We start from the raw sequence: 25,205 nt of genomic DNA on the forward strand, positions 1-25,205 counted from the left end.
CTGAAGATTTTGTCTATTAAAACAGAAGCAATGCATAAAGAGACAAATAAAGCCAAAAGCACAACTGATTTATAAAGAGTTTATTACCAATGCTCAAACACACACGCACGCATACACATTCACAACCATGTTCACTCACACTGAACTACACAGTACACATTCTTTTCTTTCTTTCCCTCTCCGCAGTCCATCTTTTGATCCAAAATATTCCTATAAGTGTACTCATTGGCTTTTGTATCAGTCAGCAAATACATTCTGTCCCCTGATTGGCCAGCTCTGATCTAAATATTGATCAATACCCCTGACAAGACAGACGATGACTGAAATGAGTCTCAATCTTCTCGAATGCAATAGGTAGGAATTGAATCATTAAAAATAAAAGGCTTTCACGGATTCATAATGACAGCTAACTTCCATTGATTGGTTCAACTGGTGTCCAATCAGAGGGAACCGAATTGGTTACCCAGCATTCTGTGGCATTGTGAACAGGAAGCTTTAAATCCTATATGGCTGGCTAGTCAAGGCCACCGGTGAGATTTGGCTCTCACATATTCATAAAAAAAAAAAAAAAAAAAACAACAACATCTAAGAGGCAGCCAATCAATGTTTTTTCCTGTATAAAAATTGAAAAACGTCCCAGCTTGAGATGCATTTTTATGCTACGATTAACCCTTTGATTACCAGCTGATCTCTCTGGCTGGAGTGGCCATTAGCTCTTTATCCCTCCGATTAGATAAAAGTCCACAACGGATACCGACAAAACGTTGTCGCATGCCAATCACAGTGGTCTGAAATGGATACTGAATACCACAGGTCCCCTATTGTAAAATTCAATTCCACCCGGTGAAAAAAGAAAACAATTACCTTTTTTTCTCTATACAGGAAAATTTACACCTTTATGTTGGATAAAAATCTTTTTTTGTTGTTGTATTGTACTGAAATGTTTTGAAGGCAAACTGGTCCTTTGCAGTCACACCGATTCTGTGTTCCAGCTCCTTACTGGTGAGGAGTCCTGAAGTTCACTATGTCAGGGCTTGAACTGCTCCTCCTCCTCCTCCAAAAAAAAACTGCTGGTCACCATTACATCTGTTTTAAAAAATAACAGCAGAGGTCTGCTTCAATTTTGAAGAGGTTTTCAGATCTTTCCAGTAGGCACCAATAATTGTCCGCCAAACAGAGTGAAGAAAATAATTCCACGGCTCAGAACAGTGACTCGAGATCTCACACCGATATCTCGTAAGTGGTCCCTCCAACGCCCGTCACCTTCTTCACTCCGCCTCCAGGCTTGTGGGCGGGGCTCTGAGAAGAGCCAGCACTGGAATACGCCTGTCCTGGCCGAGTGGACACGCTGACAGGATTAGAGGGGGACAAGGGGGTGGAAAAAGGTTTTGGCTGCCCATTTGTCCGACTATACGCCTTCATCTGAATCTCGTCCCTAAACCAGAAAAACAGAGAGAAAAATTTACATTAGTATAAACACTTGTATAGTACTTACAATACTGTTCAAAAGTATAGGGTCAAAGTGTAAAACTGGAAACTGGAGTAATGGCTAATGAAAATTTAGCTTTAACATCACAGGGATATTAAAATAGTAAACTAGTTATTAGTTGAATTATTATTAGTTAAATAAATGCAGACAAAAAAAAAACCCACCCCAAACTTTAAAACAGCAGTGTGTGAGAGTAAAGGTATGATCTAGAGCTGAAGATCTTTGTCCGAACCCAATTGGAACCCGACGGGTCTTAATTTAGATCATTTAACACAGGCTCGGGCTTGTGCTCCGGTTTGCGAGGTAAACGAGCGGTCATGTGATGTTTCAATTAGCGCGAGAAAGATGCGAAAATGGATGTTGTGTAGGTGAAACGGAGGCTTGCCTCTGGTGATTACGTTTTGGTTGCACCAGCAATTAAAGCAAAGTCTGAGGTGTGGAAAAGTTTTGACCATGTTTATAATGAGAATAATAAGTGAATAATGACGCACCATTGAAAACAGTTAAACCACAGTGGCATATTCAGCCTTGGCTGCTAGTCAATTTCATTTCTCTGCCACACAATTTGGAAAGAAAACGTTCTCTTAAGCACTGAAGCATGACAGGTTTATTACAACCATCAGCAGGCAACTGAAATGACTGTTAATGATGAGAGATCATTGTTTGGTCCTTGGTTTGCTTCCAAATAACAATGTTTCCGGTAAAGAAAAGATTTATTCTTTGCTTCTTGGTAGACACCATGTTGATTTTTTGTTGCTTTTAAAATGCTGAATAATAACTCAGGCCAAAGCAGGCTTTCCAGACTTCTGAATGAGAACAGTGATGAAGCTTTCTGTCTGTCTCAGATCTACCCATTTAGCCATTCTGCCAGTTATTAAACTGGATCGGTTTATTCTGAAGTACACAATATCCAGTTTATCTACGTAGGTCACCATGGTAAAAACTTAAGTGGCAGCATGATGTCAAAAGATTTTTAAAATTTTTCCATCTTGTCTCTCCACACAGACAAGTGCTTTATTTAATTCTATTCATGTTTACTATGACATCATGATATGGCACTGAGACAACTAAGGCACATGATACATAAGAGGCATTACTAAATGTTATGCATTCACGCAAAAGTCTGATGCTGTCCTAAATTGCAAGAAAAACAACCTGAAAACTGACCTGATTGTTGAGATTAAACGAAAAGCCAAGTTAAAAGTTTTTTTTTTTTTTCGTTCAAAACAAAAGACATAAAAGAAATTACAGTGCTTGTGTGAACAAAGTCTTTGATTTCTTTAAAACCTGTAATGGTTGACCAGATATTTAATATTAAAAGGTTGTGATGTTGAAAAGATGATGTTTTAAGTTGAATTAGTAATACCTTTAACAATCTTATTTAGAGATTTATAGAACTTTTTAACTAATAAAGTAACAATAGTAACAACAACCATAATGGAGCTTATAATCTAAATAATTATAAAACTGGACATTTTAAATTCAATGGTTAATGAATGTATTCAATTAAATTTCATTATTATTATTATTTATTTATTTTTTTAATGTCTAGGCAATTTGTTTTAACCCTCTCAGGCTCAAATTAAGTTTTAGTAACTTAGTAACTTTAGTAAAGTTTTTAGTACTCCAGATACATAAAATATGTATCTGGAGTAATAAGGTTTTTAGTTTTTAACTGTTGCAAATCAGCAACGCCTGCCTTGAGAGGGTTAATGAGAAAAAATGGAATTTAATTTACAACGTCTTTTAATCAACAATTAATCAAACAAGATAACTGATTTTATGCCATTTTAATTTGGTAAGAATGATTCACAAAAGTTCAACATGATGACACCAAGTAGCACAGAGCAACAGATGATCACTACTGAAAGTGTAATATTACTGGAGAGTTGCCCAGACAGAATGAGTTAAGACTGGTATGGACAAAGCAGCAGGAAGAAGTGAAAGAGATACACTCACAGGAGTCTGGGAGGAGGAGGAGGAGGAAGAGTAGAAGGAAGGAGGCAGCAGGCTGCGCAGAGCGTCGTAAGGTTGATGGGGAGTTACTCACTTTGGCCCCTGTATGCCCCCTCCCCCGACCGAGGCCGAGGCTTTGCGGACCAGGCGGTACTGCATCTCTGCAGCAGCAGCGCTAGAGTAAGACAGAGACTTCCCCAGCGGCGGGGGGTGGGGCGAGTGTAGAGGGTGGGTGGTGTTCGGCAGAGGCGTGTCAGTGGAGCGAGTGCGGTACGGATATGAGGGCTGAGATGGGCCCGAGTCAGAGAGCAGAGGGGGTCGAGAGAAGCGGGGCGGCCGATGGTGATGGTGATGATGGTGGTGGTGATGATGATGATGGTGGTGGGGTGGTTGAGAGTCATGCAGCTGTCGTTCCCGCTCTCGTTCAGGTGGAGCGGGAGGAGAGGAGGTGAAGCCACGTAGATAGCCGGCGTGTTGCGGGGAGGCAAGGAGGGCGGTGCTGGAGGCACACGGCTGGTGGAGCTCTGCCTCCCGCTGCTGGGCGATCTGTGCCGACAGGAAAGGCGAACTGTATCCAACAGGTGTGCGCGGGCGCCCTGGTGACACCTCTGGCACTGCAGACTCAAAATCTGGGCTTTCGGAAGGTGTAAGTAGACTATCATATGACAGACTGCCGTTCCTAGGAGCCGGTGGTGGCGTCTGATTGGCTAAGCTCTTGTAGCTGGTGGAGGTGGTAGCCTCAGATGGTGGGGCATTGTGAGAAGAGCGAACACTAGAGGACCGCGAGGCCCCTCCGGCAAGAACTGGGGGATCAGAGAAGGAGGGATATGAACGCCCTCCTAGAGAGTATCCTGTGATCCCTGAGCCTGGAGGTCCTCCGGGACCCCCACCTGTTCGCTCTGGCCCGCTTCGTTCAACTCCACCCCCCTCGTGCCCATCCAGACTGGGCTCAGAGCGATAGCCTGGCTGCTGACTGGACTGGAGGAGAGAGGAGGAGGACTCTTTAAGACTGTCCCCACGACTCATCTACAGAGAGAGAGAGAGCGAGAGAGAGACAGCAAGCAGAAGAGTTTATAAAGTTACAAAGGAAATCTGAAAGCTAAATTCAAAGGGAGGTCAAGGACAAACCCCTGGGTACTGATCGTGTGGGCCACTGGGGACACATGATTTAGGAAAGCATTTTCTCTAGCTATGATAAAGAGGCAGCATTATGACAGACAGAGAGGCTAAGCTTGGAAAGGCAGGGGAACAAACTTAGATGCACCGAAGGCAGAGCGTTTTCCACAGGAGTCTGAATGCATGTCATTTTTGCTTTTGTTTCAGTATAGCACACCACATCGCATGAGCGACGTTAAAAGACCACAGTAGGCACCAATTTAAAGACCACATCATCTCACTTTTTTTTGTTTTGTGGTCTTTTTTGGTAGGAGGTAAAAAGCCCTGGTACCTCATGTATAAACAGTAAGCTACAAGCAAGCTTGACATTTATCCCGTTAGCCTAACATTTTTGATTTGATTGTAGCCAACTGTTGTCAACCTGTAGACTTTATTAACACTACTAGAGTATAATTAAACAAAAGGAAGAGATTTTATTTATGCTTTTGTTTCATAAACAACCAATTTTTTCCTTTGTACAAGTGGCTGTCGTTTTGAGAAAGCATCAGAGACAACATCTTTATATAATAACCTTTACTTAAGATAAAGATACAAAATAACTACTATAGTGGAAAACTAAATAGTGGGAAATTCATAAAACAATGACAATATAATAGAAACTCAGTAGCATTAACAAGCTGCATTTAAAATGAATGCATATGCATAAACATATTAGAGTAAGGAGAGGACCATTGGCACATAATTAAACAATAACGCACACAGAGACACAGAAAAAGTAGTAGTGTAAACTTACTGATACTGTTCAACTGAAAGCCACTGAGTCAATCAAATTGGAGGGGGAAAACAATTGAATGGATAGAAAAAAATGTTAGAGAAAAAAAAAAAGACTTAATGTGTGGTACAAAGGAAATAATAATTACAGTCATGCAAAAGAACATGATGGACGTCAAATTAAATTTAGTGAATCATCACCATAGATGTGAATGAATACACAGACCTCTTTACCGTGGATAAGCAACACATACTGTACATCAACAGAGAAAAGTTACCTGGTTGGCGTAGGCATGTGTGAGGGCAGTGTGGTTCTTGGCCGGACTGCTGTATGTGGGCCTGTACTTGAACATGGTGGGGGTGGGAGGGGCTTTATTCAACAGACTACTCTCTGCAAACAAACAATAATGAAAGATCAGATTTAGAGCTGTAAACACATTTTAGTAATGTGTTAAGTGAATTACGTTGACACAACAGCTTTGCAACAGGTAATTAATTACAAGCACATTAACAACAATCACAACTATAAAGTTTTAATTATAGTTCTTATTCTACAAGAATAGAGAAGTTCACATCACAACTATAACAATAATGACCCAGAGGAACACTATCATTCAAATCACTTTGCAAATGATTTTTCTCTAACTGATGAACATTAAATACACTGACAGACAATAAGAATTGTCCAGATCTTAAAGAGCTTGAGGATTAAAGTGGCACACAACATTACTGCAGCGCCTGCTTATAATAAACTAATCATGCTTTAGTGTGACTGCTAATATAGTTCTCATTTAGTTGTTCATTTATAGTTATTCTTGGTATGATCAGGCCTTAATACCTTATTCAAGGGCTCTCTCTAATGATTATTTCGTTAATCGAGTAATCAGTTGATTATTCTGATCTTTAATCAGATAATTATAATAATTTTTTTGTGGTGATAAAAATAGACCAAAGCAAACAATAGCATTTAAAGTAACTTAAAATACATATACTGTATAATAGCAATAATAATTAGTTCAAATAAAGTATCAAAGACAATCATAGGGTTTTATTGAACAGAACTGGAATTAAATTCATAATTTAACCGAGCTAATGTACATTACGCATTATAACAAATGCCTGACAACAACGGCCTAACAATAATTTTTTCACTTTACAGTGTGATCTAATCCTTGTTTAATATTGATTCAACATTTAGTTGATTCAAATGTCCATTTAATCTTTAATATTTCTTTATGACAGAAATGCTACAGCTACTGTAATTTCTTGAATATGCTGACATCAAAAACTCAAAGTGAGGGTTTAAACGTATATTTAGAAAACACGATGAACAGTTAACATATTGAGAAGGATATTGATGTATTCCCCCTTGATTGTATTCTCTAGTCTGATAATGCGTTTCATGGATTCTCGTCCGATATTTCCAACATTTTGCCGGTTTTTCAACACCGGGAAAATACAGTGGAGGATTTTCTTTAAATCGAGTACTCGAATTCCAATCCTGCTCCACTCCAAATATTAATATTAGTTTCATAAATGGCTAAATATATGCAAGAAAGACAAGAAGCATCATGTGACATTACTGCTGTTACATTTTGAAAGCTTGACTCAACACTATTCAATGCAAGTCATATCTTAAAGGTAAAGTAAATCTTAAAAAAATAAAAATAAATACTGCACAAATAAGGCAGTAATGATCTATGAACATTTGAGAGATATTAATCAATTAAAATGCTGGTGTAATTTGTCATGTTTGTTTGCTCTAACCCTCAGAGTGTCCGGCAGGTCCTCGGGACAGCCCAGGGTATCTGAGCTCTGGTTTGGGTGGAGGCGGAGGCTCGGCGTCCGCAGACTGACTCTCCATCAAACTGCTCTTAGACTGAAATATTGCACAAAAAAGAGAGGATAAAACAGAAGGTCAATTAAATAAAGGAAGAGACAAAACAGCTGAATAAGGGTATTTATCAGAGTGTCAAGATTGGAAAAACATTCAAAGTCTGACTCCTTTCTCCCCAATGCCAAAGTCACTGAAAAAATTAAGGTTGTCTAAATCTAAATTGAATATTAAACAAATGGAACAAGTGAAACGTGATTCTGAAGGTTTATATATGAAAAAAAAAGGAGTGTGTGTGTATACGAGAGTCCTGCAAGGGTCCTGTTTGATAAACCCACACCAGCAGTGATTAAAAGAAATCGCCCAACCTGTTATCCGACAGCAACACTAATTTAATTCCGTACCTGACCCTTTTCACATAAAAACTATGACCCGTAACACACCCGCATTAAAATCTCCTACATGAGGTAAACAAAACTCCTACATGAGGTAAACATTTATTTTCTCATGTAACATAAGCAATAAACCATTAGGCATTCTGAGTTAATGTATTAAAGAAAAAAATAACAGACACGCAGGCCAAACTGTTAACAAAAAAACATCCATCCGACATCCTGTAAACGATATAAAAATACGGAGTGTCTATTTAGACTAAGTGCAAATAGCCCGCCTTGTTGGCGAACGTGGGATTCAGCTAGTCCAGGGGTTTTCAAACTGTGGGTCGCGACCCACTTGTGGGTCACAGAATGGAACAAGGTGGGTCGCACAAAGTCACTTGGCTGCAGCTAAATTTGCGTTTCAATGACACACACACACACAGTTCAGTCTAGGGCTGCACGAAAGTGACGAGTGGGAACGGTGCGAGGCCGGTGGAGTGATTGGAATTGAGCGACACCTGCTCGACTCACCAGTCTCGAGAACCACGGAGGAGATCGGAAGGATACAAAAGAGGAGCGTCCGTCTCCCCGGCAACTCACTCCAGCCCACCGCCTCGAGCATCCTCCTTCGCCCTACTCGATGGCACTGCGGATTCACCTCAGTGCCGAGGGATCTTCGGCAGCGCGTCCCTCCTTCCTCCCAGGCTTCGGCACCAGTCTAACACATTAAAAACTTCTCAATCACGGGAAGGAGGAGGCGGGAACCGGGAACCCACTCGTCACAATGATATAGCCCACCAACATTAATAAGGACTGCAATATCCTTAGTGTGATTTTCGAATTGCAATTAAGTCCGCGTGCTTTGCGTGTTTTGAAGCGCGGGCGCGCACGAGTTGTAATAACAGTGAAGGTCTCAGAGCAATGTCATTAAAAGGTTCAATCGGTCCGCATTATTAAAAGAGAAAAACTTGCTCACTTCAATACACTATATTCCGCATGAGATTGCATACACCAGAAAACAAATGTTACGAAAACGGTTTCAGGTAGGCCATGTTCATTCATTTCTATCGTCCGTTTGAGCTCTGTGCACTTTTTTCGTTCGGGAAACGGTTTGTAAAAAGCATTTCACATGTACAGGGTGAGCAGTGCACAAACGCAGGGTTAATTGTAACACTACAAGATTTAAACATTTCCACATAACAAAATGCACAAAAAAATAATGCAATACTCCTTGACGTATCATCTCTTTTTAGAGAAAAATTTGCCAAAGTTCAGAAATCTTTTGAAGATATTGCTGAACATTAATTTAACCATTGCTAAAATAAATTTCTGCCTGAACTTAATGTCATCCAGTTTTTTTTTTTTTTGTTTATTTAAAACGAGACACATGTTTATTATTATTTTTTACCTATTTCACAATTATTTTAATCTCCAAACAGTTTTAGATAGTTCTGCTTTGCTTCTTATGCTTTTTCTAAAAAAAGTGTTGGATTGTGCTCCGTTCTCACCGACACACACGGAAGGATCGTGAATGCATTTTCTGCAACAAAACACAGCAGCGCAGATTACAGTTCACTGGAGTGAGCCTGTTTAACGTTTTTATGGACACTACATATTCTAAAGTCTGTAAACAAAAATTAAAACTTAAATATTAATAGTGATTTTTTTCAGGTGTAGGCCTACTCTAAAATAAAAAGTTTTTTTTTCTTAAATACTTCATTTCTGTCATCAAACTTTTAAGTAAGATTAGGCTTAAAGTAATATCAACCTTTTTTTTCCTCAAATATTGTGGTGGGTCATGAAATAGATTACACTTGTCTAGGTGGGTCGTGGAATGGAAAAGTTTGGGAACCACTGAGCTAGTCAACATTACGAAAGACTGTCGACAGTTGTCAGCTTCAGTGATGCAGATGATGCAATGTGTGTCGTAACCATTTTTAACCTATCAACCAGGGTTTGAATCTGCCTTTTGGCTAACTTTTTCTCGCTATTCAAATTTCAAGTAACATCAGAAAAGCATTTATTTTCAATGAAAATGAAGGAAATAATAAAAAAGTTGAAAATGAAGTATAGGGTAGGGTTAGGGTAGGTGTGGGGAGGGCTGTATTGTCCCAATAAGGTGGCATCCATTTGATAATTTGAATAAAATTTACAGTCAATAAGTTTTTGCATACTGTTTTAGAATTGTATTATCTACTACAATACTGAGGTGCAGATAATTGGTACTATTTGCAAAAAAAAAAAGTATAAATAGCAGAAAATCCTGATAAAATCTTACATAGTGTAGTGTAAGAAGAATCGATATCTATTTGCACAGTGTAAATAGCATCCATCGCTGTTTGCATAGTGTAAATAACATCCATTGCAAAGAAAATATGCTATTTTCACTAAGTCTAAATAGCATCTAATTGCTATTTACACAGTGCAAATAGAAAAATTGCCATAAAAATATTGTGTACATCATGTGAACAATCTATTTTGAAAAAATTGTGCATTCTCTGCAGTGTATACGTGACCATTTGTCCTGAAAAGTAGTCTAAAACTTTTGTGAAAGTGATGTGTCATGTGGACAAGTTTGGATATACTCGGAACTTGTGCTCTGCATTTAACCCATCTTAAGTGCACACACAAACACACACACACCAGTGAATACACACACAGCATGAACACACACCCGGAGCAGTGGGCAGCCATTTATGCTGGGGGCCCGGGGAGCAGTTGGGGGTTCAGTGCCTTGGGCATGTCAGTTGTGGTATTGAAGGTGGGAGAAAGAGCTGTACATACACTACCCCCAACCTACATTCCCTGCCGGCACGAGACTCGAACCCGCAACCTTTGGGTTACAAGTCTGACACTATAACAATTAGGCCACGACTTCCCTTTATTTACTTTGTGAATAGTTGCTTTTAACAGTCTTCAAACAGAGCGTGAACACAAGCATGGGACTGTTTGAAAGCAGCTGTCTATCAGCTTCCACTGGAGTGAGTCAAAATAGTCTTGGCTATTGGACCCACACCCTGTCCGCCTGTCGCCCATCCAACCTGTACCCGCTCAACACATACATTTATTTTTCCCTCCGTTACATCCAATATTAGCAGTTTACCCATCAGGTAAGCTCCCGCGTGCAGGACTCTGATCTGTGTGAGTGTGTGTTTGTGTGTGTTTGTACAGTTTTCATGTGTTGTTTTTAATTATATGATTTATAGAACACATCAGGAATCTGGATAAGATAATATAAACCTTGCGAATTGGCATTCTCTTGATTGGTAATTTGTAATGAATACTTTATTAGCATTTATTATTAATCGTGATTATGATTTGAGCAAAGAAATTGTGATTACCAGTTTAACCATCATCGTGGAAGCACAATACCATGCAAGCCTATTTATCACAGACCAACAAGTTCAGGGTGAGGCAACTTGTGGACACTTTAGGCCCTTTCTCAGGTTCTGGAACATTTGGTGTGCCAACTTTCCATGAGTAATCGCAGGTTGCAGCAGGCACACCTCTGTAATATTTGGGACTAGTGCAATGGTATTACATTAGAGGATGCCAAAAGATTCAGCAACCTTATTAGAGCGATAAGACCGGGAATTCTGAAGCTAATGGAGGAAAAGTGTATGAACATTTCCAATAATCAGTTCCTTCCATTTCTGCACAGTGGTGCACATTTATCAAGCAGCTCTCTCTGGCATTCTGCACCTCCTTCCTCCCTCTTGCTATCCGCGCTTACAACTCAGCAAGCTACAAGCTGACTGAGCCTTTCATTTTATAAACCATTAATACAAAAATCCATGCCATCCCAAAAAGCATAACTCCAGGCTGCAATGTTGAAAAATGTCAAACATTTAATGAAGTGCTCCAAATTGATAGAAAGTTCCTGTATTCTTAAAGAACAAAAATCAAGTGACATTTCAGAACGCAACCTTTCATTATGGAATAAGAAAGAATGTTTGACAGTTTAAAAACCAGTCTACATTTCAGCCATATTAAAGGGTTAGTTCACTCGAAAATGAAAATTATGTCATTAATGACTCACCCTCATGTCGTTCCAAACCTGTTGTAAGTGCATTCACGACGCTGCTGACGTGTTTTCTGGTGCGCCCAATAGTGTTACTGCAGTGCAACTCTCACAACAGACCCGGAATAGAAGACAATCATGAATAAAGTCGTAGATTTTGCTATTTTTGGACCAAAATGTATTCTCGATGCTTCAACATATTCTAACTGACCCTCTGATGTCACATGGACTACTTTGATGATGTTTTTCTTACCTTTCTGGACATGGACAGTATACCCTACACACAGCTTCAATGGAGGGACTGAGAGCTCTCGGACTAAATCTAAAATATCTTAAACTGTGTTCCAAAGATAAACGGAGGTCTTACGGGTTTGAAACAACATGAGGGTGAAAAATTAATGACATAATTTTCATTTTTGGGTGAACTAACCCTTTAATGCAAGCCTGTCTGTGCTAGCTGTCCTCAATCAGATGGTAAATGGCACAAACAGATATTTTCTGAGCTTCGTCTGCCAGAGAGGGGAATTGGAGCTTGTTTGTAAAGGGATTTTGGCTTCAGCAGGAACATCTGCATCAAGTGGCAGAGGTAACAGTCATGGCCACATTCAAACATTTAAGTTATATATTTCCATGGCCATCTAAATAACTGATCTTTTTTTTTTTAATCATTCAAATTCAGACTTCCTAATTAATCGTTTAGAACAATTAGTGATTTGTGAATCAATCTATTAAAAAAGACCAGACTCTAAAGGTACAACTTGCTCACAAAAAAAAGAGCAATATCTACAATTTTATTCATTTCTATGGCTTTCTGAGGTCTAGAAAATACAATTTAAATATTTGCAGATATTTCATCCCAATTGAGAGACTTCTTGTCCAAAAGCAGATGGCTGGACAGAAGCCGTGAGAGCACTGAAGCAAATAAGTACGAAGACATTATTTCCTTACCCGGTGAAGGTCTCCTTGGATTCCGTTGTCGAGCACCTTGGCTGCCAGCTGAGCCTCAGTAAGCTGTGGTCGGAGGAAAGGAGGCTGAATAGACACTGTCTCAGCCTTCCTCTTTCTACCCAGATACCTAAGAGATCAGAATACAACACACTGAGTTAAAACTTCAATGAGAAAATAAAACATATAGGTCAAAGTTATAAATGCAGGAGAAAACATACCTGGGTGCCTGTGAGCTACACAGAACGTGCGAGACGTTCCTCAAGCAGCCGTTTGTGAAGGGGTTCACACCTCCTCTGAACTTCCCTGTTACCTACAAACAGTTGACCATTAAACAATAACCTTATTAGCTACTTTATTAGTTATTTGTCAATTCAAATTATAATTTTTTAAAAAATAGTAAAAAATTAAAGTGAAAAGTAACATTTAAACATAAAAAAGGGATGAAAAGAGGCAGTAGAGAAAACTAGTGAGACTCATGTAGTCAACACATAAAGAGGAGGAGAGATGGGAAAAAAAGAAGGCAGGAAACTGGTTTGGGAAAAGGATTAAGATGAGATAATCTAAAGAAGGAGGGCTGAGAGAAAGTCATATTTTGTAGGATAATAAAACTGCTTGATAGGGATTTGAATCCCAGTTCACCACCACCAACAACAACATGGTTATTGACAGGAACACAAACACCACAACAGAAGATTATGGTTGCGCATATAACAACCTGCTCATTGGTGGTCCTGCCTCTTGCCACCAGAACGACATGGAAACCAGTGAGACCTGCTACTGGGATGAAAAAAAGCCCAGCGACACACATGACAGCCATACTGATAAAGGGTCAAGGAAGAGACAGCACATCGTAATACAAGTCAGTCAAGTTCAGCTCTCACTCAAAGACACTGCAGAGATTGTTGCACAGTCACACTCTGAATTTTGGACAGAAACTTTGGGTTTGAGCACACATAAAATGTAACAATTGTTTGAGGATACGTGACAGCCGAATGCACTCTGTCCAGCTGCTGGGTGTGGTAGAGAATATACAGCAGGCCGAAGCCAAACACTCCCATTATGTGAGCCGTCAAAGAGAGCAGGAACAGGAAGAAGTAGCGGTAGTTCCTCCGGCCGATACAGTTGTTGACCCACGGACAGTGATGATCAAAATCCTGCAAGGAGAGAAGAGGCAAGTTGAGTGTATGGGAATCATAATGATGAAAGAGAGAGAGAAAAGCTTAAGGCTGTCCAAAGCAAACACACTTCTCTAATTAACACAAATCAATCATTTAGTCTGCAAAGCATTATTCAGAGCAAGAGTGGACAGACTGATTAACGACAAAGATACATCCTTACATAGACAAGATAGTAAAAATAAATACAAATGTTATGATAATTGCTATGTACTGTAACGTCATGTTTTTTTTAAGGGACATACTAGGGTCACTGCTGAACACAATCACTGGAATAAGGTGTGTGTATGTGTTTACCTCCACACAGTTGTCGCACACAGAGCAGTGTGAGCAACGTGGAGGTCTATAGAAACGGCAGGTGGAGCACCACTTCATCCGGACTTGAATGCCTCTAATCTCCACAGTCTTGTAAAGAGGAGCCCGGAAATCATCCTCTTTATCCTCATCTTCCTCAGCTGCAACATCAAATTACACTTGTATTTTATTAACCTCCTGCTTAAAAGTCAACATGGAATCCAAACCCTGTTTACTTTATGACCTTTGTGTTTCTTAGCACACATCTTCTGCACAATTCATCAGTACAACGCTACTCCAAATGAATAAAAACGGTCTTCATAGTTTTTCCATAAAATTAATACACATATTCAAGTGACATCACTAATAGCCAATTAATATACAGATTTTTTTATTTTTTTTTGTAGATTGATTATTCCATTCCCCCTTTAGGAACATTAGGGACGTAAAATGGACTTTAAATGCAGTGTTATGTTAGTATATACTATTATAGTATTGATTAACATTTAATATTACATTTTATTTTTTGTTTTATTTGTAATAATTTGAGTGCTTCAACCAGAGATCGGACCAAGTCACACATGTGCAAGTCTCAAGTAAGTCTCAAGTCTTGACCTTCAAGTCTCAAGTAAGTCCCAAGTATTTTTTTCTTGGGCAAGTCAAGTCAAGTCAAGTCACAAGTTATGTCAAGTCAAGTCAAGTCAAGTCTTGTAGTAAGTCAAGTCAAGTCCAAGTCAAGTCACCTTATTATTGTAATTTTACCTGCAGAATCTGATCTTAATAAAGTTAAAGACAAGATATAAGTAACAGTAAATTAAAATAATTTGGATTTGCATTGTAAATACTCATGTTCAGTAAAATACATCATGGAATCAAACAAAATTGTAACTTCATAAAATTATTTATTTTTCACTTCTGCCAACAGAAATGTTTTACATTATCAATATTGAGTCCATAAAACAAATAACAGCTAAACATCCAACAGACTCCTCTCTGAACACCCCCCCTCCCCTCTCCTCTCTTGCTCAAGGGCACCTAAGTCATGGTATTGAGGGTGGAGAGAGAACTGTACATGCACTGCCCCCACCCACAATTCCTGCCGGCCCGGGACTCAAACTCACAACCCTTTGATTTCAAGTCCGACCCTCTAACCATTAGGCCACAACTTCCCCTCAAACACAGTTTACATACAACATTAAACTTTCTTACATTTCTCCTCTCTCTCAAGTTCAAGTTCAAGTTGCTTTATTGGCATGACATTTGAGTTACAGTATTGCCAAATTTAGCATTTAGATACAGAATAAAATATGATTACAATAAAATACAATAAAAATAGCAGCAGCAGATAATATTTCTAATATTAATAATAGTAATTATATACAATTAAGAATATCAAATAAAACAGTTAAATACAATAAATTATCCCTTTTGTATGGTGTGTATGGTGTATAAATATTTAGCAGCTATTGTGACTGCCGTCTCATTCTCTCCAAGTATATGGAGTAGTTTCTCCGAGTCATTTAGAGACAAGAATGAATGATTCAAAGCTTCAAACTGTGGGAAGAATGTTTCTCTTGTAGTGCTGTATTTGGGACAGACAAGAAGGAAGTGTTTCTCATCCTCTGTTTGATTCAGCTCACAGTGTTTGCCTCTCTTCTCTCGGTAGCCAGGATCTTTTATGTCTACCAATCTCTATTTCCAAATCATGATCACTGAGTCGATATTTTGAAAGGATTTGTCTTTCTTTTAATTGCTTGAGTGATAAGTACTTTGCCAGTTTTGTGGTTCTGTTTAGGGCCGAATAACACTGGAGTTTGGTTTGGAGCTCAAATTTATTTTTTCATTTTTCATCTTAATTATACTTCAGATTTTTGTCAATTAGTTTCTGAATGTTGGGGTTGTGATTGGAGTCAGACTCAGTTTGGATTTCCTTCATCAGGTGAAGCACGAGTGTGTTTCTCTCTCACTCTCTCTCTCTCTCTCACACACACACACAATCTCTCTCTCAGAGTACATCCGTAAGTCATTACCTCTATTACAAGGTATTGCACTTGCAAAATATAAGATTCGAGAGTCTTGTCTGCAAGCCGAGCACGATGTGGCCTATCCCACCATGTATGCGCCACCGGTATGCGCGCTCACAATGGAAGCAACGCGGTCGCGACGCGCACGCGGTGCGACACGCTCGACGCCTCAGGGGCGCAACTGCCCGAGCGCTTTGGAAACAAGGAGACAGCGGCGCGACTAGCGATTTCCACGCGTTTTTAGGCGCGAATTATTGACGACAAAAGCGATGACCCTCAGTACCCCTCAAGCTGAGATATTGATGTGATGTGATATCTGATCTAAGTGGGCGTGGTCTGCGTAAGGTAGAGAGGGCATGACTGATGATGTCATGACATGACAACGCGATTCTCAGCCTGCGCTCCAGCTGAGTAATCAATTTTATTTTTTAAAAATAATTTATATATTTTATATTCAAACTGAAAACATAATGTGATTAACACTCAAGTCATTCAAGTCATCCTGTCTCAAGTCAAGTCAAGTCCCGAGTCTTTAACTTCCAAGTCCGAGTCAAGTCTCAAGTATTTTATTTTTTGTCAAGTCAAGTCACAAGTCATAAAAATAGCGACTCGAGTCGACTCGAGTCCAAGTCACCAAGTCACAAGTCCCCATGTCTGGCTTCAACTTATTTTTTAGTTTAGGCAACATTTCTAATCTTTGTTTAGTTTTATCAAGTTATCAAGTTTATCAACAAGTTTTATCTAATATTTATATTTTAGTTTATTTCAATTAAAAACATTAAAAATAATTTTTGTTAGTTAACAATAAGAACACTGCTTTAAGGTTGATTTAGCTGACGTTGTATACTCTCACACACAGAAGCATCATATCAAAGATGGCTTCACTACCTCTAGGGAAGATGCCAGGATCCATAAAGGTGGCCATACAGAAATTGGCCAGAACAAACAGAAATATAATGCCATTGTATATCGGCACAGCGGCGGAAAACTGCTCCGAAAGCCAAGGGCACCTGTAAGAGACAGAATGGGACTGAAATCACATGTATGTTTTATGTAATCTTTCTCAAGTGTGCTAGTCTGCTTAACCATCTTAATTTAGGGAAAAAGAACTGGTTGTCAAGGGAACACACTGACTGATAATGTTTTAGCCACTTCCTTACTATAAGCGATACAGATGTACAGATAACCACTCAATTCCTCCTGGGAAACAGAGGGTACCACAAAATATACAATGTGTGAGAACACAAAAACAGGAAGAAGGGAGGAATAAAAAGAAAAAAAAGAGAGAGGAAAGTGGCACTTTATGACAGATGCTGTCCTAATTTTCATTGCCCTTCAGTGATTAATCTGATGGGTTGGTGAGAAGAGAGGGATCAGAGGGGGCAAATGACAAGAATGAACAGACGTGACAAGGCATCTGACTTAAAACCCCCAGATTTCCTCTTCTGTGCCAACTGGAAGGGCTGTTCATTTATTTTTTTGGCATGATGACTATTTCATATTCCTGCTATATTTACAGGTAACGACATACAGAATCCAGGCCACAAGAAGTCAACAGGAAGTTGACATGATTTCTCATCAAAAGAGCTCTGACTGCACTTTTAATGCTGATACTGCATTATCAGTCTGTGTGTGCACAAGCCATTAAGTAGGTCATTAAAGAGCTTAGCATTAAGACCTTTTATTTATGTAAACATGTATTTCATACAAACATTATGTCCATTTCAATGTTAATAGGTCTAGCTATTTTCTTCACAGAGGACTTTGGCGAAGGTGCTGTAAATAACAAATTCCTATGCATGTCTGCCTTGGTATTTTCTTTTTTTTTATGTAACTTTATTTGTACTGTAACATTGGCAGAAAAGTGTCTCCTGAGACCAGACATGCTGTACGGAATTACATCAATGTTAGAGTTAGGGTTACTTTGTCAAAATGCATAATGCATTCCTGACTAGAAAAATCTTTTATATTGCCTCATCTAAGAAATTAAATAGGACACAGAGGCTCATTTAAGTTAGATCAGAATTGTTGAAAGTTGTGAGTCTTTTGAAAATCTAAATCAAGAAAAATCTGTAGAGGATTGATCTTGTTGTCATTCAAAACGTTAATAAAAATGATTAAGCAAAGAGACCTTTTAATACAGCACAGGCAAGGTAGATTCTGATCTTCGAAGCTGTGTGAAAAACCTTTCTGATATTTAAGAGCCTGCTGTATTGAACATTAACTTAAGAACTGAGGATATTATTAGAAGTGAATTCCTTAGATGTAAGCGGTCAAAAATCTCAACAACAAAAAAAGAAAAGACAATACAAAAAGACAATTCCAGTTATTTGAATACTAAGACTATAACACTCTTAGATGTGACTCATTTAATGATAAAAAATGACAACACTGACTGAAATGATGTTAACTATACTGTCCTACTTAGCAACTGCTGCCGTATGATCATCATCAGGCAAGCTATTTTGTAATGTAAAATATTGGAATCATGTGTGTTTGGAGAGTTTTAAAAGGGATTTTTAAAAATATAAAAAATGATAAAAGTTGCATGTTATTTCGTAAAAGAATACAATACACTTTTTGATCACTGTTATTTACTGGTACATGTTTACTCATCCATCATAAATGATTGCAGCAATCAGTGTTGGTAAACGTGTCTGTGTACTCACGTGAAGCAGAAGAAGAGGGTGGTTGCTCCAACCAAGAAGGCCGTTGCGGCAGAGACCGGCACGTAGCGACTAGGCCGGAGAGGTCTGGATGGGACAGTGGGGTGGGGTGGGGAAGTGGGTCCAGACAGGCCCCCACTCATGCTGCCGCTCGGCATCACCCAGGGGGCAGGATGGCAGCGCACCCCAGAAAATTATATATTTGAGTGTTTGTGTTGTTGAGACAGCACAAATGCAAAAAAAGGCTAGAGGAGAAGCCGTTGGTCTTTTAGCATTATAGAAAAAGGCCACATGATGAGCATGGTTTCAACAGTACAAAACAAATTCTCAAAGTTAAAAAGGATTAACAAAGGATAAAAAAATAAAAAAAAAGTGGTAAAATGAATAAATTAGGGCTTTTAACAAACTGATTTAAAGTTTCTGATATTTGGACACTGGCTTATAAATTATTAATCATTTAACAAAAATGGCTGAAAAGCTTTAATGTCTAAATATTTTCTGACTATTTAGGAAAAAAGTTTCAAAAGGACTGTAATATGGGAACTGCTTTAAAAAGAAGAAGAATAAAAATGTGAGGTGCTTTTTTTTATATAATTGTTTTTCTCATGAAAAAGATTTGGTGTTACTGTATAAAATAAGAGGTAGAGGAGAGCAACGGTTATGAGTTTTTTTCCTCTTTTTTTTTTTTTTTGGATGCTGACAAATTAAAAAATATTATATTTGGGTTTGATGTTTTGATAAGCAGGCCTGAAGTCAATTAATGCCCTGGAGTTACCTTCTGCTGTGAAATTGGATAAAAAAAAAAAAATTAATAAAAAAAAAATGAAACCGCAAAAGACACAAAGGATTTTTCTCAGTTTTGGTGTAGTTCACTTTTGAAGGGAGAAATGACAGCGAAGGAATCAGACGGAATCAACCGTTAACAGTTTAACCCCACCATCCACACCATCAGAAAATATAAAAATGTCTTTCCTTCATTTCAACCAATGAGTGCGCTACACTGCACCTTAAGAAATGGAATCTCTAGTGTCTCTCTCCAGAGTCGATGCATTGCTGATCCACAGGTTAGTTTCGAAGGACAGGCCAGTATCTTTACAAGTAAACAGGCTTACACCTGCATGTCTGATTAGATCAAAATTCTTGCTTTTTGAGACAAGAGGCATGAAATGAGAGGAATGCTCCAGCTAAAACACCTCTCTTGATGGAGCTTGCACAGAGACAAAAAACAGGTGAGAAGAGCAGCGCTTAGCTAGCACACATCTCAACATTACTGGGAATTGATCCAGGTCAGTGGAGCGATTCAGAAAAAAAAAGACTTTGGAGCTTTTGAATCCTGGGATCCACAGGTGAGTATGTGAAGATTGATTCAAAAAGAAAACAAACAAGAGTTCAACTTCTCCCCCTTTGGGACATTTCAGAGACTTCTTTAAATGTGTACGTGTGGGTGTATCAGGTCCTGCTGCCATCTATTAGAAGATGAGGCAGCATTACATAAGGACCTCAGGGGGACGCAGCCTCAAGGGAGTGCCTTGAGCCATGCCTACGCCTTCTTCTCTGACTCCGTGGAGTTCTCCTCTTTCAGCTGACCATACGCACATTCACACACACACACACACACACACACACACACAGAGAGAGTAAGCATGCACTCATCCAATGATGGGGTCTTTGAGTGGGTGTGCCGGAGAGAATGGAAATAAACTCCACCTGAAAAGAACAAAAGAGAGAAAAAAAATTAGAATTCTGAGCCAAAAAAGGCTTGAGCAGAAAATTTTAAATGGTAGGGCTGACACAAAACAAAAAATTTGGCAATTAAATTGTCTATTACAGGGCTCCAATTAAAGAGACACTGGCTCCTATAAGACTAAATTTGGCAACAAATTATGTTTTTTTTTTTTAGGTGCAACAGAATAAATGTGTTCTATTTTTTTTTTTTTTACACATACTGTCATGTGTGTCTGTCTCATCTTTTCTTGTCTTTATCAGCATTTTAATCCATCTTGTAGATGTCCTGGAAACTAAGGGTCACTTAAATTAGGAATTAAATGTCTTTTCCAACAGAATTATATACAATCACCAAGAACTTTTTATTACACTGTATCTGTGCCAATATCACGGACCATAATGTCAGCATCACTTGGCCACTGAGTGTAGTTTAACCTTTAGCTCCTTGCATTCTTATGTCAACAGGTTAAGTAAAAATATGAAAATGCAATATAACACAAAATTTAGCAAAATGATTCTATTTATAGTTATTCTTTTCTGGTTGGCTGATGAGCTTATGGACACCGAATAGTTATTCTGAGGTAAACGTATTGTTACATGGCATTGTTTAGGCTACAATTTTTCAAAGATAATTTTTTTTACATCATTTTGTTGTAAAAACTCTAGAGTCCAGATTATTTCAGTGAAATATATATATATATATAGTTTTTTTTTTTTTTATCAAAATGACTGTGCTTTCTCTCTCCAATGTATTTTATGTACAAGCATAAAAAATGTTTGAAGCATAAAGTGCTACATAGTGATGTGTTCGAAGCATCCACAGTGACATTACATAAACTAAACTTATATTATTTGCTTATGTTTTCATTATTGATTTTATCAATGAGTTGTTGCAGCCCAATTATATACACCATCAAGCCACATTCAAATGAATGCTCAAACATCGTAAGCAGAGACATCACAGGCCAGACTGAAGAATAAGCCCTTTTATTGACACTAAACAATAGGGGGGGGGGGACACTGACCTTAATTACAGAGACATCTGTAGGGCAATCTCTAACCAGTTTCTCTTAGTTAACCAAAAACACATTGAAATGACATCACATAAGCTTTCACTATCAAATGTTATGCAAACTAAGGTAATGTCTGGATGTTTGCAAAGCCTCAAGGCTTTCTGAAAGTGTGCACACACATTAGGGCTGGGTATTGCCAACTACATCATGAAACCACACACACATCATGAAACAAGCATGTGTACAGCAATACTATCATGACTAGGGATGGGCATCGTTTACACTTTACAGATACCGATACTTATCGATACTGTTATCAATACTATTTGGTGCAAAAAGATATGAAGTGAAAAGCAGTTGAAAATTTCAAGATATTTTATTACTGCTGTATAACTGTATTAATGTTCTCAAGTTAAGAGCAGTGAGTTTTTTTTCTCAATGTGTTTTATTTTATTAACATTAAAGGAATAGTTCACCCAAAAATGAAAATTGTGTTATTTACTCACTCTCAAGTAGCTTTAAACCTGAATGATTTTCTTCTTCTACAGAATATAAGTTATTATTCTGAAGAATGTTGGAAACTAAACAGTTGCTGGTCCCCAGTGACTTTTTTTTTTTTCTATTATCAAAGTTAGTGGGAACCTGCAACTGTTGTTACCCACATTCTTCAAAATATCTTCTTTTGTGTTCAGCACAAGAAAAAAAAATATGAAAACATGTTTGGTACAACATTTAAGAGATGCACGCACCCATTTCTCTCTTCCTTTTTACTTTCACTTTAGACATCATAAACTGTGTTTATATTTAAACCTTGTATGTTTTTGACACTGCGCTTTGTATCTGCTGATTGCTGATTGAGATTTACATGCTTGACCGACTGACCCTGTATACTCTCATTAATTTCGTTCACGAACGAGATGTATCAGTTCATTCAACTCGTTCACCTACGAGAAGATTGTATTCGTTCACTACATTGAACAAATCACATGCTCCGTCACATCTTGAGTAACTCTTTGACAGGATGAAACCGTTCACAGAGCTGTTCACGAGCTGAACATTCGCTGCTAATAGCGCCGAGCTCGCGCACTGCTGTGGAGGGAGGAACTTCATTGAACAAGAAATATGAGTTTTTTACTGTTTATGGTCAGTGGATTACGTGAACGAGAACGATTCGTTCACCTAAAAGATTTGTTCACGAACGAACCATCATAGTGCAATTACCTATAGCCTATATTAAATATCTGGAATACATATTTTCATATTTTATTATAGTGTTGCACGGTGCACCGATACTACAAAAGTATCGCAATTCTCGGAAATTAAAAACGTCACGATTCCTAAATGTATTAGTATCGATACTTCAAATAATGACTGCGTTCCAGATTTGTAAGATAATTATTTTATGTTGGTGTGTGCAACGCACGCTTCCAGTGCCTCCCTATGGACGTCTGTTTTTTCTCCTCACGCAAGCAAAAAAGCACTACAGCGAGATGGCTGCATTAGTGGCTTTACTAAACTGATTTGGCTTTACTAAAATGTGTGCATAATCGCATTAAATAATTTAAATAAGTTGTTCAGATGAACAAAGCACGTGTTTTTTTTGCATAATTAACATTTTAATTGTTTGGTCAGACAGTTCATATATAATATTCACATTAATCGGGGATTAAACGTGGAGTTATGTTCTGTATACTAAATATGAAAACGAGCATTTCTGCACAGCACCTATAACTGCGCTTAGTATCTGCTGATTGCTGATCGAGATTTACATGCTTGGCTCACTGACCATGTATACTCATTCATTTCATTCACGAACGAGATGTGTCAGTTTATTCAACTCATTCACGAATGAGAAGATCTCTCGATCTCGTTCAGTGAAGGGTGGATTCGTTCACTACATTCAACAAATCACATGCTCCGTCACATCTTGAGTAACTCTTTGACAGGATGAAACAGTTCACAGAGCTGTTCACGAGATGCGCATGCGCTGCTAATAGCGCCGAGCTCGCGCGCTGCTGTGGAGAGAGGAACTTTAGTGAACGAGAAATATAAGTCAGTGGGTTACCTGAACGAGAACGATTCATTCATCTAAAAGATTCGTTTACGGACAAACAATCACAAGTGCAATTTCATATAGCCTATATTAAATATTTGGGAATATATATTTTCATATATATATTTTATTAGGTTCTTTGATAAGGTTACAATACGAAGGTCTAAGTAGCAACGTATCTTCCGTGATGTCCCCAATGCGCGGGTCGGGGTGGGTAAAGAACTTTTACTTTATTTGCGGGGCGGGCCAAATAATTTCATAAAAGCGGGACCCTAGTCACTAGTATGGACACTTCGGGTGTATGTGCTCTGAATAAGCACGTTAGAATAGCACACAAATAAAACGTTTTACCAGCAAAGCCTTAAAGCACATGCAAATAATGTACTTTTGTGATAGCAAATAAGTGCAGTGTCTCGTGAGTGTAACTCCCTGCTGAATTGACATTTGGGGCCCTATTTTAACGATCTAAACGCAAAGTGTAAAGCGCACGGCGCAGGTGCACTTAGGTCTTGTCCAAATCCACTTTTGCTATTTTAACGGCGGAAAAACGGTTGGCACGCCCGGGAGCATGGTCTAAATGGGTTGTACCTATTCTCTTAATGAGTAATGGGTGTTTTTTGGGCATAACGTGCAATAAACCAATCAGAGTCTCATCTTCCATTCCCTTTAATAGCCAGTTGCACAAGTGGCATGATGGATTTGCTATTTACACGGCGAAATTTGACAAAAGCAAAGACAGAATGCGTCTCCAAAATGAAACAGAGCTGCTCGTGTGTGAGCAAATAGCCTAATTCTGATACATGTGATGACTATCCATTATGACATGTAGGCATATTATAATGTGCTGTGGATCCCTGTGTTTAATAAGCAGTGTGTACGCTCTTTAAATAACAAAGAAAAAACATTGCACCAGACTTTAGACCAGGTTCTAGCTGGTCTATGGCACAGTCTATTTTCAGCTCCTTAAAACACACCTCTTTTTTAGACCAGCATGCCCATGGGTGCAAAAATGAGCGCAAACGCATTTGTTAATTGAACGACGTGGCGCTGGACGGGAAAATGCGAACGGCGCCGGACTGAAACTAGCAAACAAACTTGCGCTGCGCTTTGCGTTGCATTGCTCCGTGTGTATTATAGGGTCCTTGATGTGAGTGTCTCACGAATTGCAGTTGGACCTAGAGCCGCGAGACATAATACAGCGCATTCCTTGAGGTAGATGTTAGGTTTTGTTAGTAAATGTTTCATTGTATTACTTGTGTTGACTCCTTCATTCACTATTGCATATATTGCATCGGACACTGGGGTTGCTTAGTTTTGTAACGATAGCCCACACTTTCGAACATTTCACTCTTTGCACACAAACACACACCGCACATGCGCTGGATATCACATGCACGTCAAGCAAACATCGGCCACATCATTCAGTGAAGGGAAATGACAAGCACCACGGTCCAAAAAAATACCGGTTCTCGGTACCCATCCCTAATCATGACTAGTTTGAGCACCTGTACTGTACACATTTTAATCTGATAAAAGTTAATTTTGCCAACTTTCAGGAACACACTAACATAGATGCCATAAGAACACAAAAGCCTTTTGATGTCATGGGGTCTATATTATTTTTTTTGTAAAACCAATTTAACGTAACCAGTCTAAATTATGTATAAAAAAAACACACAATCATAACAAAGTTGATGCTGCAGGTGGAAACAGCTGAAAATAAAGGAAAAGGATCTTAGAGTA

At 38.7% G+C, this 25,205-nt stretch overlaps 1 protein-coding gene across 2 annotated transcripts; it reads right to left on the reverse strand.

The window, feature by feature from the left end:
• Positions 1-754: 754 nt before the first annotated feature.
• Positions 755-19,190, reverse strand: LOC132142598 (palmitoyltransferase ZDHHC5-A-like). 2 transcript variants are annotated; one of them, XM_059552590.1, is made up of 11 exons: positions 18,675-19,190; positions 16,894-17,015; positions 13,985-14,142; positions 13,494-13,666; positions 13,228-13,330; positions 12,731-12,822; positions 12,513-12,639; positions 7,100-7,211; positions 5,611-5,723; positions 3,540-4,471; positions 755-1,435 (listed from the first exon to the last, which is right to left on the reverse strand). In XM_059552590.1, exons 1-11 carry the CDS (start codon positions 18,827-18,829, stop codon positions 1,222-1,224), a joined length of 2,301 nt encoding a protein of 766 aa, XP_059408573.1. In that variant the 5' UTR covers positions 18,830-19,190; the 3' UTR covers positions 755-1,221. The 2 variants fall into 2 exon arrangements, 1 of the variants encoding a protein (XP_059408573.1); XR_009434086.1 differs by having other exon boundaries at positions 1,296-1,435; positions 3,449-4,471.
• Positions 19,191-25,205: the final 6,015 nt, after the last annotated feature.

Source organism: Carassius carassius, chromosome 6, assembly GCF_963082965.1.
Source record: "Carassius carassius chromosome 6, fCarCar2.1, whole genome shotgun sequence".
NCBI classification, from domain to species: Eukaryota; Metazoa; Chordata; class Actinopteri; order Cypriniformes; family Cyprinidae; genus Carassius; species Carassius carassius.

Excerpts from the sequence above, each read along its gene's own strand:
- LOC132142598 (XM_059552590.1), bottom strand. The coding sequence starts at position 18,829 with ATGCCGAGCGGCAGCATGAGTGGGGGCCTGTCTGGACCCACTTCCCCA. Across the intron at positions 14,143-16,893 it reads TCCTGGCATCTTCCCTAGAG|CTGAGGAAGATGAGGATAAA; the intron begins GTAGTGAAGCCA and ends TTGATGTTGCAG. Across the intron at positions 13,331-13,493 it reads AGAGTGCATTCGGCTGTCAC|TATGGCTGTCATGTGTGTCG; the intron begins GTATCCTCAAAC and ends ACCCTTTATCAG.